The sequence below is a fragment of the Macaca thibetana genome, chromosome 11, assembly GCF_024542745.1.
Source record: "Macaca thibetana thibetana isolate TM-01 chromosome 11, ASM2454274v1, whole genome shotgun sequence".
Lineage (NCBI taxonomy): Eukaryota > Metazoa > Chordata > Mammalia > Primates > Cercopithecidae > Macaca > Macaca thibetana.
Genome location: NC_065588.1, coordinates 98,407,166 through 98,419,424, shown reverse-complemented (window position 1 = coordinate 98,419,424; position 12,259 = coordinate 98,407,166). Strand labels below are relative to the sequence as shown.

At 37.5% G+C, this 12,259-nt stretch overlaps 1 protein-coding gene across 2 annotated transcripts in view; it reads left to right on the top strand.

Moving 5' to 3' along the window:
• Nucleotides 1-12,259, top strand: part of NUP37 (nucleoporin 37) — a 48,174-nt gene that overhangs the window by 2,325 nt on the left and 33,590 nt on the right. For both annotated transcript variants that reach the window (XM_050750227.1, XM_050750226.1), the window contains exon 3: nucleotides 5,999-6,123. In XM_050750227.1, the coding sequence (XP_050606184.1) occupies nucleotides 5,999-6,123 (125 nt within the window). The remainder of the gene's footprint in view (nucleotides 1-5,998; nucleotides 6,124-12,259) is intronic.

Sequence of the window (12,259 nt, the reverse complement as noted above, 5' to 3'; positions counted from 1 at the left end):
TACTTTTTGTGCATCTGAAGTATGCAGAGTATGGAGTCTTATTAATTGAGGAGGCAGTTAAGCATCGCTATTAAGAGCGTGAATTCGGCCGGGCGCGGTGGCTCAAGCCTGTAATCCCAGCACTTTGGGAGGCCGAGACAGGCGGATCACGAGGCCAGGAAATCGAGACCACCCTGGCTAACACGGTGAAACCCCGTCTCTACTAAAAAATACAAAAAACTAGCCGGGCGCGGTGGCAGGCGCCTGTAGTCCCAGCTACTCGGGAGGCTGAGGCAGGAGAATGGCGTGAACCCGGGAGGCGGAGCTTGCAGTGAGCTGAGATCCGGCCACTGCACTCCAGCCTGGGCGGCAGAGCGAGACTCCGTCTCAAAAAAAAAAAAAAAAAAAAAAAAAGAGCGTGAATTCTAGAACTAGAATGCCTACATGTTTACTCCTGCTTTACTTACTTCTTACTAGCTATGAGACCTTGAATAAGATATTTAGCCTCTCCTGTAAAAAAGAGGAAAACAATGCTCAAATTTTAGTATGTGTAAAATTCCGAGAGGGCATCTGACAACATTGTGATCCATATATATGTTTTAGTTGTCATTGATATGGGCAATGGTAATACTCTCAGATTTAATCACCAAAGTAACATTGCTTTGTGGTGAACATAAACCATGTTTTCGCAGAGGAAAACTAGTTTTACATGTAAGAGAGACTTTGAACAACAAAGGTTCAAGCGTCAGGACTATCTGGCTAATCTTTTGTCTGTCAGAATATTATTATTTTTATTATTATTATTATTTTTGAGACAGAGTCTTGCTTGGTCGCCCAGGCTGGAGTGCACTGGTGTGACCTTGGCTCACTACAGCCTTCATCTCCTGGGTTCAATTGATTCTCCTGCCTCAGCCTCCTGAGTAGTTGGGATTACAGGCATGCGCCACCACCCCCAGCTAATTTTTGTATTTTTAGTAGGGGGTTTCATGATGTTGGCCAGACTGGTCTCGAACTCCAGACCTCATGTCATCTGCCCACCTTGGCCTCCCAAAGTGCTGGGATTACAGGTGTGAGCCACCCTTCCTGGCCTATCAGACTATTATTAATAGAACTGTATTTCTCAAATTATAATTAATATGGTAATTTGGAAGTGTCCAATTTTCTAAGGTTTAAAATAACTATCACTAAAGTGATATTATATCATTATAAATGTTATTTCCTCCTTTACTGAAAAGGCAATTCTGTATCTTTTTTTTTTTTTTTTTTTTGATATGGAGTCTTGCTGTGTCACCCAGGTTGGAGTGCAGTGGTGCGATCTCTGCTCACTGCAACCTCTGCCTCCTGACTTCAAGCGATTATCCTGCCTCAGCCTCCTGAGTAGCTGGGATTACAGGTGCGTGCCATCATGCCCAGCTAACTTTTTTGTATTTTTAGTAGAGACAGGGTTTCACCATGTTGGTCAGGCTGGTCTTGAACTCCTGACCTCGTGATCCACCTGCCTCAGCTTCCCAAAGTGCTGGGATTGCAGGCGTGAGCCATCATGCCCAGCGGCAATTCTGAATCTTACAGTATTGTGACATCAGAAATGCAATTTGGCATTTTATAGCACAATAAATATATAAAGCTTTACAAATTGGAATATAGTCATATTTAAGAGGAAGTATGAATTAAAAGTTTCAGTTTGTTGCTGTCTGAGTAGAATATGACAGCTCCTAAGCTATTTCATACTGTCTCTTTGGGTGGGGGGGTAGAAATTACTACCTTTTAGACTAAATATGACCCTCAGCCTCACTTACATGGACATGGTTTAGGATCATAAAAAGTTATATGATTAAAACAATGTTACATACTTGAAAAAGACTGAGGAAAAACCATTTCTCTAATGCAGGCCACCAATGCACAAAAGAGTAAAGCAGCCTCCTACAGGTAAAACTAATTTTTACTTCATTACTTCTAAAATTAATAACTGAACATAAAATTGTATTCAAAAACACTGAAAAATGTTTATCTCTCATTTATGATTAAGAAATGTTGAGAGAGAAAGTCAATGGAGAACAAATTAGGAAAAGAGAAAGGCAAAGATGAGAGAGGGAGAAGATGGGAGAAAGAAGGAAAATGACAACGTGAGAAAAAAGAACTAGTATAAACATTTGTGTTCTGTTATGTTTTATGGTCACATGTATTGTCTCAGTTGACCCTCACACCTGTGAGATTAGCAATGTAGGTCTCATGCCCAAATTACTAAGGAAAAAATTAGATTTTTATTAATTTGGACAATAGTAAACACAAATTATATTCTGCACCAGACATTGGAAATACAATTAAGTCCATTTCAAAATAAATTATTGCTTTTCTTTGAAGTTATTTTTTATCTAGCTAAACACTGTTAAACATTATTACTATTCTGTTATCCTAGAACCTTCAAGTTCCATTGCACCCAGTTTCATACCTCTTGTCTTGAGAGAAAACTAAGTAAAGGTAAATTAAGTGGAAAGATTTCCACATTCCTGTCAGAAAGATAATCCTTATTTTAAGGCTATTTAGAAAACGTTGTAGATATAGTGAATTTGAATTTCAACAAAGCATTTTTCAGAATCTCATGCTGTCCCTTTGATTATGATGGACATATGAGCTTCTGCACGATAGTACTGTTAACTGGTGTCATGTATTTGTCAGATATTCCTTAAGTGCATACTGGGTGCCAAGACATGAAAAAAGCAAGGACCGTATCCTTAAGGAAATATTTAAATATAAAGCAGAGCAATAAGAAAACTGCTATAAAAACCTTTGTTAAAGGGCAGAGGAGCATGAACATGTATGCTTGCCTAAATCAGTGTTCTCGTCCAAGTTCTACTAGAGGCCTCAATTCACTAATGAAGACCCCTTGAATAGACTTAGAAATCTGCTATGTATTTTACACTTTTTAAAGTGTACACGTATCAAGTAGAACTAGCCACATTTCACGTGCTTCGTAAGGTCCTGTATGGCTAGTGGCTGCCATATCAGACAGCACAGTTCTCTCTGCATTTTCCTCTGTAAATTGACAATAATCTTTAATATAATAATAATACTCTTTAGTTCTCAGCAGTATGTTATGATTCAGAGGAGATAATATATTTTAATACAAATTTCAGGGTAGTATCTAAATGTTTAAAACTGTGAAAGAGGTATTAGACTCAGAATGGTAAATGGATTTTATGTTATTTGTCACTCTATTTGAGTGGACAGAGTTGTTGCTTATAATGCTTTCAGGCTGAGGCTGAATCTGCTGCTTAGTGTGTCTTCACCTAGAGGAGATCAACTATGGCCAAATACTTTCCATCGTTAATTTAGACTGACTTGGTGTGGTTCCAGAGATGGAACATGGAATAATGAGTAGAATTTACATGGAAACAGATTTTGGCTTAACGTTAAGAACTCTTCTAATAATTAGAGTTATTCCCCAATTGAATAAACTTTCCAAAGAAGTAGCTAGTTCCCTCTCACTGGAAATGTTCAGAGAGAGGGGTTGTGTAAACTCAGATGCTCTCCTAGGGATTCAAGCATTAGGGGAAAGAATTAAACTAGAGAAACTTCATAGTCTTGACTAACTGAAATTCTGTATTTGGCCTTAAATGGGTGTGGTAGGAGGGCCTGCCAGTTTCAAACCTTATAATAGCACTTCCATCAACCTGGCTTTGCCCCAACCTCAAATATACTGAAGCCTTGTGTAATCATTTGTATTATAGCAAGTTTTCCAAAGTGTCTTAATTTCCTGCCTATACAATTCTGCTTACACCCCAAACTAAATCCAAAATAGCATTTGTCTCTGCCTATACCACACACACACCCTGGCCTTTTAGTTGGCTTAGTGGCAAACAGTGCTGCCAGGAAAAAAGGTTTCACTGGCAATATAAAAAGCCCAGGCTATACAGTCCCTGGGATTTCTTTATCCCCATGACCACCCAGTAATACTGTATGTGATTTGGATAACAAATTATAGGACCTGATTGTCAATAATATTGTTACAGTAGCAAGATGATGTGTATTTACATGTAAAAACTTCATTTTTAAGAGACTGATTTGTCAAGTTTGGAAAAATAGATGTAATCCAAACTGTGAAGTCAGCTATGATTAGGCTTCTAAACTTATTTTAAAATTGCTTAGTGGCTGCTGTCTTGGCATATCTGGCTGTTAGCTATACAACTATTATACACACAAATTACGAAGTAGTAAAATTTGACAGTATTTTTCTTTCCTTGATATGTGTATTTCTATTCTTTCATTTATGGAAAAACTTTTTGCTGTTAACTTTAAGTTCACCTGAAATTTGAAGTTATTTTCAAAGGGTATCTGAATTATACAGAGAAAGATGTGTAGTATGTTTGTGAAATGACTTTACTAGGATTCCATAGGCTATCCTGGAAAAATCAGTATATCTACTTGAATTTCATTCGAGTATACATTATAAAACTTTGCATTTAGATTCTGGGTGAATGGGATTCTTAGATCAGGCCTTCAAGTAATTCCTATCAATATAGACATACGTATTTCATTAAATATCAAGTTTCACCTGCTAGATTTTTTTTCCCTGATACTAAAAATAACTGTAGTTAACACACAAGATTTCTTGGACAAATTTGTCATGAAAATTTGGCGTTAGTCTCTAGACCCAGTTCAGGTATTGATTTAAATAACAGAACAATGATATACTTATTTTTAAAATTGCAAAAATTTTTTTATCATTTTTTTTCTTTTTTACCTTTCCTATGGTGCTGAGCAGTATTTTAATGCTTATAAAATATGTGTTATCCATAAAGGCATAAAGAATAATAAGATGAATCCCTATATACCTGCTGCCTATTTTAAGAAAAGGAACATTAGCAATTCTTTTGAGGCCCCCTAAGTATCCTTCCCTTACTCATGGTAGGTATTTTGCATGGCAGGGTTTTCTTTTTGTTTGTCTGTTTTTTCCTGCTTCCCCCTTAAGGGCCCTGGATCTATGCAGAGATCTCTCATCTGGCATCCTTCCTTGTCCTGGCACTAGGATTTGTCTCCTCTCTCTTGCAAACTGAAGCTTTAAATCATTGCATGTAGGCAGATGCCCTTATAACAGCTGCATACCTTGGTAGTTGTTTGCTTGTCTGTATTTGAATTTTTGCAATGTTGTAATGGGAGAACTTTTCAGGTTATTGTCCCCATTGCCAGCGATGGATGGCTTGACTTTTAAAGTTGATTTTTTTTCTCACCTTCCCATGAAGATAAACTGAAATCATTCTAGTAGGGCTGAACTAGATAAATAAGCCAACTTTATTAAGCATTTATTCCCAGAATCAAATATCTAAAACTAACCAGATTATTTCTTACATATTCACTATTCATAGACTGTAATAGTCCAGATGAATTATTTGTAGCATCTTGCACACATATAATGCCACATGTAACACTACATGAACATCGTTGACACTGATTATAAAGACTTTGAGATCTTTATGAGGTACCAAGGTATTTTCCATGTAATCAAAATGTTCAGTGTATTTTTTTTAATATTGTCAGTAGATAATCCGGTTCTGGTAATTCATTTACCTAGAATATTTTGATTCTTTAGAGCATTCCATTTTCTTTGTTTTCTTTTTTTATAAAGTAGAGACAGGTCTCACTATGTTGCCCAGTCTGGTCTAAGACTCCTGAGCTCCAGCAATCCTTCCACCTCAGCCTCGCAAAGTGTTGGGATTATAGACATGAGCCAACACACCTGACCAAGCAGTCCCTTTTCATTGAACTTATTATGAAATGCCTCCTAAGATAAAGTGGAACATATTTACTGTTTGTTTCTAGTTGCCTTAGAGAGTTATTTTGTGAGGCCTAGACAACTTTGGATTTTTTTTTTAAATTCAATGAACTGGTTAAATCTTAATATGTAATTTGCTTTTGAACTTTTCAAAAGCATAAACATAACCTTCTGATAAATTCATTATAATGAAATACAGAATATTGTTTGTTCTCATTACTTACTAAAACATTTACTGTGTATGCTTAGGAAGAAGAAGCAGACGTTGAAGGCATTCAGTATAAAACACTTCGAACATTTCACCATGGAGTCAGGGTCGATGGCATAGCTTGGAGCCCAGAGACTAGACTTGATTCACTGCCTCCAGTAATCAAGTAAGTTTAACAGTACCAAATGCATTCTTTACTAGTGTACTTTGATTGTGTTACATGATCTGAAGTCTGATCATAGATACTTTTTTCTCCATTTCCATTTTCCACAACCCAAGATATTAGATATTTTGATACTTGCTACTACTTAATAATTTAGGCTTATCATCTGAATTTGTAATTTAAAGATACAGCCATGACTGTGATTCTTTGACCATGTGTTTGAGTCAAACTACAAAGCTTTTTACGTGAGATTCATCTGAATCAAGGTCTTTACAGATTGTTCACTGAATTTACAACTTAATTGAAAGTACAACTCTTAAAATAACTAAATGTAGTTGAGATGTTAATGAGCTTTCCTTCCCCACACATAGGCCAAGATCACATTTTCTTGTCTAACAGTATATAAATCTGTAGTTCTGGTCCTTGGACTTCAGTTTTTGTGAAAGTGTTTAAAAAGAATGATGGTTTTCTGAGAAAAAATCCTAGCAATGCCTGCTGAAACCCTCTTTACAGGGGCAAGAATATGTTAGGTTATTTAAGATCTGTTACAAAACACTAGCCTTGCCTCCTACAAATGTCAAATCTAAAAGATGTGTCTTTTTTAGTAAACAGTTCTTAGGAACTAAAAGTTATCAACTATTAAGCTAACTTCATTTTTTAAATTAAGGGATAATTTAGATACTCTGATATTCTTAGCTGTTAAGGGTACAGTTTGATCAGTTTTGACAAATGCATATTCTTGTATAACCCACACCCTATTCATGCACAGTGTTTCTGTCACCCAAGAAAGTTTCTTCATATTTCTTCCCAGTTAATCATTGTACCCCACTCCCTACAGAAGCAACCATTGATCCGATTTCTATTACCATAAATCAGTTTTGCCTATTCTAGAACTTCATGTAAGTGGAATCATACAGAATGTTTTTTGTGTCTGGCTCGTTTTTGCAATTTTTCCACATTGTTATGTATACCAGTGCTTTTTAAGTAGTACTTCATTGCAGTGTATCAATAGACCATAGTCTGTTTATTCATTCTTCTATAAGTGGGTACCAATATAGTTTCCAGACTTTAGTTATTATTTTTTGCTGAATACTGCTTTGGGTGGTTATATGATTTAATTTATCTTAGGAGTAGAATTGCTGAGTCACAGGGTAGATGTATGTTTAACATTTTAAGAAAGTGCCTGTTTCTAAAGTGGCTCTACCATTTTGTGTTTTCCCCAATAATCTAAGGGTGGTCTTCCTACTCTCCAACACTCATTCATTCATTTTGAGATAAGGTCTGGCTCTATTGCCCAGGCTGGAGTACAGTGGCACCATCTCCACTCACTGCAGTCTCTACCTCCCAGGCTCAAACCATCTTCCCACCTCAGCCTCCTCCTGAGCAGCTGGGACTATAGGCGCCCATCATCATGCCTGGCTAATTTTGGTATTTTTTGTAGGGACAGGGATTTGCCTGTCCCTACAAACTGTTGCCCAGGCTGGCCTCAAACTCCTGAGCTCAGGCAATCCACCTGCCTCAGCCTCCCAAAGTGCTGTTATGACAGCATCAGCCACCATACCTGGCCTATTCTCCAATATTTACTATTGTAAATCTTTTTTTTTTTAATACAGGGTCTCACTCTGTCACCCAGGCTGACAGCCAGACCCGTGATCACAGCTCACTGCAGCCTCAACCTCCCTTGGCTCAGCCTCAACCCTCCCTCTTACCTCAGCCTCCCAAGTAGCTGGAACTACAGGCATGCACCACCACTCCCAGCTAAGTTTTTGTATTTTTTGCAGTGATGGGGTTTTGCCATGTTGCCCAGTCTGGTCTCGAGCACCCAGGCTCAAGCAGTTTACCCACCTTGACCTCCCAAAGTGTTAGGATTACAGGCATGAGCCACTGTGCCCAGCCTGTCTTTTTAATTTTGGCCATTCTAGTTGATGCCACAATGACATTTCCGTGATGACTGATGATGCTGACGCTTTTTTGGTGTATTCGTTTCTTCTATTAGAAATCATTGTGTGATTTCTTATAGGTTGTGAAGATGTTGCATGTTTTTTCCTAGAAGCCTGTACCGATATTTAGCTAACTTAGTTTTGAATAATCTACACAATAGCATTTGTCAGCATACGTAATGTCATTGCCAGCAGCTGGTGTGCTGTTAGTTTCCTTTTATATTAGAAGAAAGTGGTAACAATATCTAGACCTAAACAAGAACAAGTCTCTGATTCTTTACATCTTGAAAGCTGTGGAAACAGTCTTTTTCCCTTGGTTTTAAGTTTTGTGATACTTTAATCTAGATATTCAGCTGTTGTATTCTATACTCTCCTTGTTGCTTGGTACTTGTTTTCCTGTCCTCTTTTTAGTGAATTTGCTGTGTTTCATCATTTCTGGTTGGTGTTTTTGTTTGGTTGGTTTTTTCTTATTTTTTGGTAAACTGTCTCAAGTCCTTTTTGGAACTGTACAAATATCAGTAACAAATTCGAAAAGCATTAGCAGGCCATTAATTTTAGACTATTTTTAGAGCAAGATGACAGCACAATCTTGTTTTCAAATAAATTATTTTTATTATAAAATAATAAATGCTTAATAGATAAAATTTAGAAAACACAGAAAATAAAAAGGAGAAGAATGCCACCTGTACTCCCAATACCCTTTTCATTTTTGTACATAATTGTACATAATTGTGATTATACTAGAGTAACTCTCTATACTTTTTTTACTTTACTTTTTTATAGTATTCTAAAATAAATAGTAGTCTGTCACCATGACTAAGGTATAACTCAGCATCTCTCTTATCATCATTAATTTTTATCTTACATTTAGAAACCCTTTATGATGACTTATCATTAGCATGTAGTTGCCTTAAATTCTCTTTCTCCCTGCCTTTCTACTCTTTCCATCACTACTTGCTTTTCTTTTACAGTGGCCAGAGAATTCATTGTTCATCTTATTTCAGTTCTCTGAGATTTTCTGGTTCAGTTAAAGAAGGACTTAAATATCCCTAAAACAGCAAGGATTCAAAGAAAAGTGGAGCAACACAAGGCTGGCCATAAAGTTTTCTGGGTTTGTTTGTTTGGTTTTATTTAGATCCTAATAAGATTATTAATTTTCTTTTTAAGTATTCTTTGATTACTGTAACTCCTCTGTTTGCTGACATTTTTACTGAACTTGGCCTCATTTTTCTATTAATACCTCTTTACAAACCCTCTTAGTTGGGATATTTCTTTTAACAACTTCCAAAATAGCTTTTATCTGTTTTAGAGGTGACATTTTGAACAAAGTTTTGTTATAACTGAGGAAATCTACTGAAGGAGACCCTCAACATGAGTGATACTATTGTGGCAAATTTGTGTAGAGTTTCCTATGAGCAAAGAAATAATGAATTCCCAAAATATTAATGGGACAAATTCAAAGGAGAAGAATTAGGTAGAATAAGCTTTGTTTTACAGTTTTTTTCTTACCCTTTATTTGCATGTATAAAATATAGAATACATGCTTAAACATACATATAGTATGTATTAGGGTTCTCTAGAGGGACAGAATGAATAGGATAGGTGTATATATGAAGGAGAGTTTACTAAGGAGTATTGACTCACATGATCACAAGATGAAGTCCCACAATAAGGCGTCTGCAAGCTGAGGAGCAAGGCAGCCGGTCGGAGTCCCAAAACCTCACAAGTAGGAAGGCCAACAGTGCAGCCTTCAGTCTGTGGCCTAAGGCCCAAGAGCCCCTGACAAACCACTGGTGTAAGCCTACGAGTCCAGAAGCTGAAGAACTTGAGTCTAATATTGGAGGGCAGGAAGCATCCAACACAGGAGAAAGATGAAGGCTGGAAGACTTAGCAAGTTAGCTCCTTCCCCCTCCATCTGTCTGTTTTTTCTAGTTGTGCTGGCAGCCAATTGGATCGTGCCCACCCACATTGTGGGTGTGTCTTTCTGAGGGTGGGTCTTCCCCTCCCACTCCACTGACTCAAATGTTAATCTCTTCTGACAACACCCAGAAACACCCTAATACACCCAGAATCAGTACTTTGTATCTTTCAATCCAATCAAGTTGACACTTAATATTAACCAGCACAGAGTATGTATGTGCATTGTAACATGTTTATTATAAACACTCACGTAATCATCACAGAGGTCAAGAGATAGGACATTGCTAGCACTTAACGTTGCCAGTGTGCCCTTCTCCAATCAACCTTCTTCTTTCCCCTTAAAGGCTATCAGTTTCATGTTTTTTTTTTTTGTTTTTTTTTTTTTTTTTGAGACGGAGTCTTGCTCTGTGCCCCAGGCTGGAGTGCAGTAGTGCGATCTCGGCTCATTGCAAGCTCCGCCCCCCTGGGTTCCCGCCATTCTCCTGCCTCAGCCTCCCAGTAGCTGGGACTACAGGCGCCCACCACCTCGCCCGGCTAATTTTCTTGTATTTTTAGTAGAGACGGGGTTTCACCATGTTAGCCAGGATGGTCTCAATCTCCTGACCTCGTGATCCGCCCGTCTCGGCCTCCCAAAGTGCTGGGATTACAGGCTTGAGCCACCGAGCCCGGCCCAGTTTCATGTTTATTAGGATAATTATCTCCTTGCTTTTTTGTAGTTTTATCAGTTACTGATGCATCCCTGAGCAATATAGCTTAATTTTGCCTGCTTATGAACTTTCTTATGAATAGAATAATACTATATGTATTTTTTTTGTCCTGCTTTGTTCACTTCACATTATATATATGAGATTCATCCATGTTTCTACTTGTAGATCTAATTATTTATTACTATGTAGTATTTCGTTGTGAGTCTATGACAGTTTATGCATTCTATTAATACTATATTTCCAGTTTGGGGTTCTGAATGTGCTGTTTGAACATTACTGTGCATATATATGATAATGTACATGTGCACATTTTTTTTTTTTGAGACAGAGTCTACCGTTAACATACTTGAAACATACTTTTCCCCTAACAGCTGACACATATTTCTTCAGTGTTTCTTAGGCCTTTTCTTTCTCCTCCTTTTCCCCTTTTTTTTCCTTGTCTTGTCCACTTGTAAAAGGTGTGAAGAATGATTGGGGAGATGGACTGACAGGGCAACCAAAGGGAAGCTGACTAGCCTAGATAGGGGAATTTGAACTAAAGTGGGCAAAATTCTGATATCAAAACTTGGGCATTAGCAACCTGTCATTTCATGTGTATGCCAAATGCAGCATAGGAGGGGATTTTTTTTTTTAACGTGTTGCCATTGTTACCAAAACACAAGGGATTGGTCTAGGCCCTGTTGCATACCACACAGAAAGCCAGTGACTAAGACAACGAGTATTGCAAGGGAAGAAGGCTTTATTCAGGTGCTGCAGCTGAGGAGATGGGAGATAAGTCTCAAATCCATCTCACTAACCCACTAAAATTAGGGATTTATACAGCAGGGAAGAAATGTAACTACATGTAGAAAGACAGGACTTCTAGGATGTAAGGAACCAATCATGACAAATGAGGGGTCTGGTGTCTCATTGTCCAGATGCAATGATCTGGTAAGTTTCAGTTCCTTTATACTATCTGGGAGGCCTGAAGGTCAGTTTCCTGAGAAAGGAACTCAGAGAAGACAAATAAAAGTTTCAGGCTTTAAGAACAGGAGAGTCAATCTCTGTAATTATCCCCAAACCGTAAACATTAGTTCTGTGGGGAAGTTGGGCCAGTTTCACCATCAGGACCACAAAGTGGACCTGATTGGGTTTTGGCTCTCCCTGGTTTTTTTTTTGCTTTTTGCCAGACCTGTTATGTCCCAAATCAAAGCACCTATTTTTATAATGCGTTGTTAATTAAATATAGGTATTCGTTAGGTTAAGTAACAGTAATGATAAGCGTGTACATTTGCATTTTAAAATGAGATTGATAGAGTGCTTTCATTTATTAATACAAAGGGCATTAGAAGTAAACTAATCCAGTCTCCTTTACTTTATTGAGGAGGAAACTGAGCCCTGAGTAGTTAAATGCCATCTTCAAGTTGCATAGCTAAAAAGTAGTAGAGCCACTACCAGGCTGACATGGTTAATCAAATGAAAATCTTGTTAAAATATGGCAGATTTTTAGGGGATAACTTGATACTCAACATCTGTTAAGCAATTTAATGAAACAGTCATATATTTGTATACGATTTATGAGGGTATATTTAT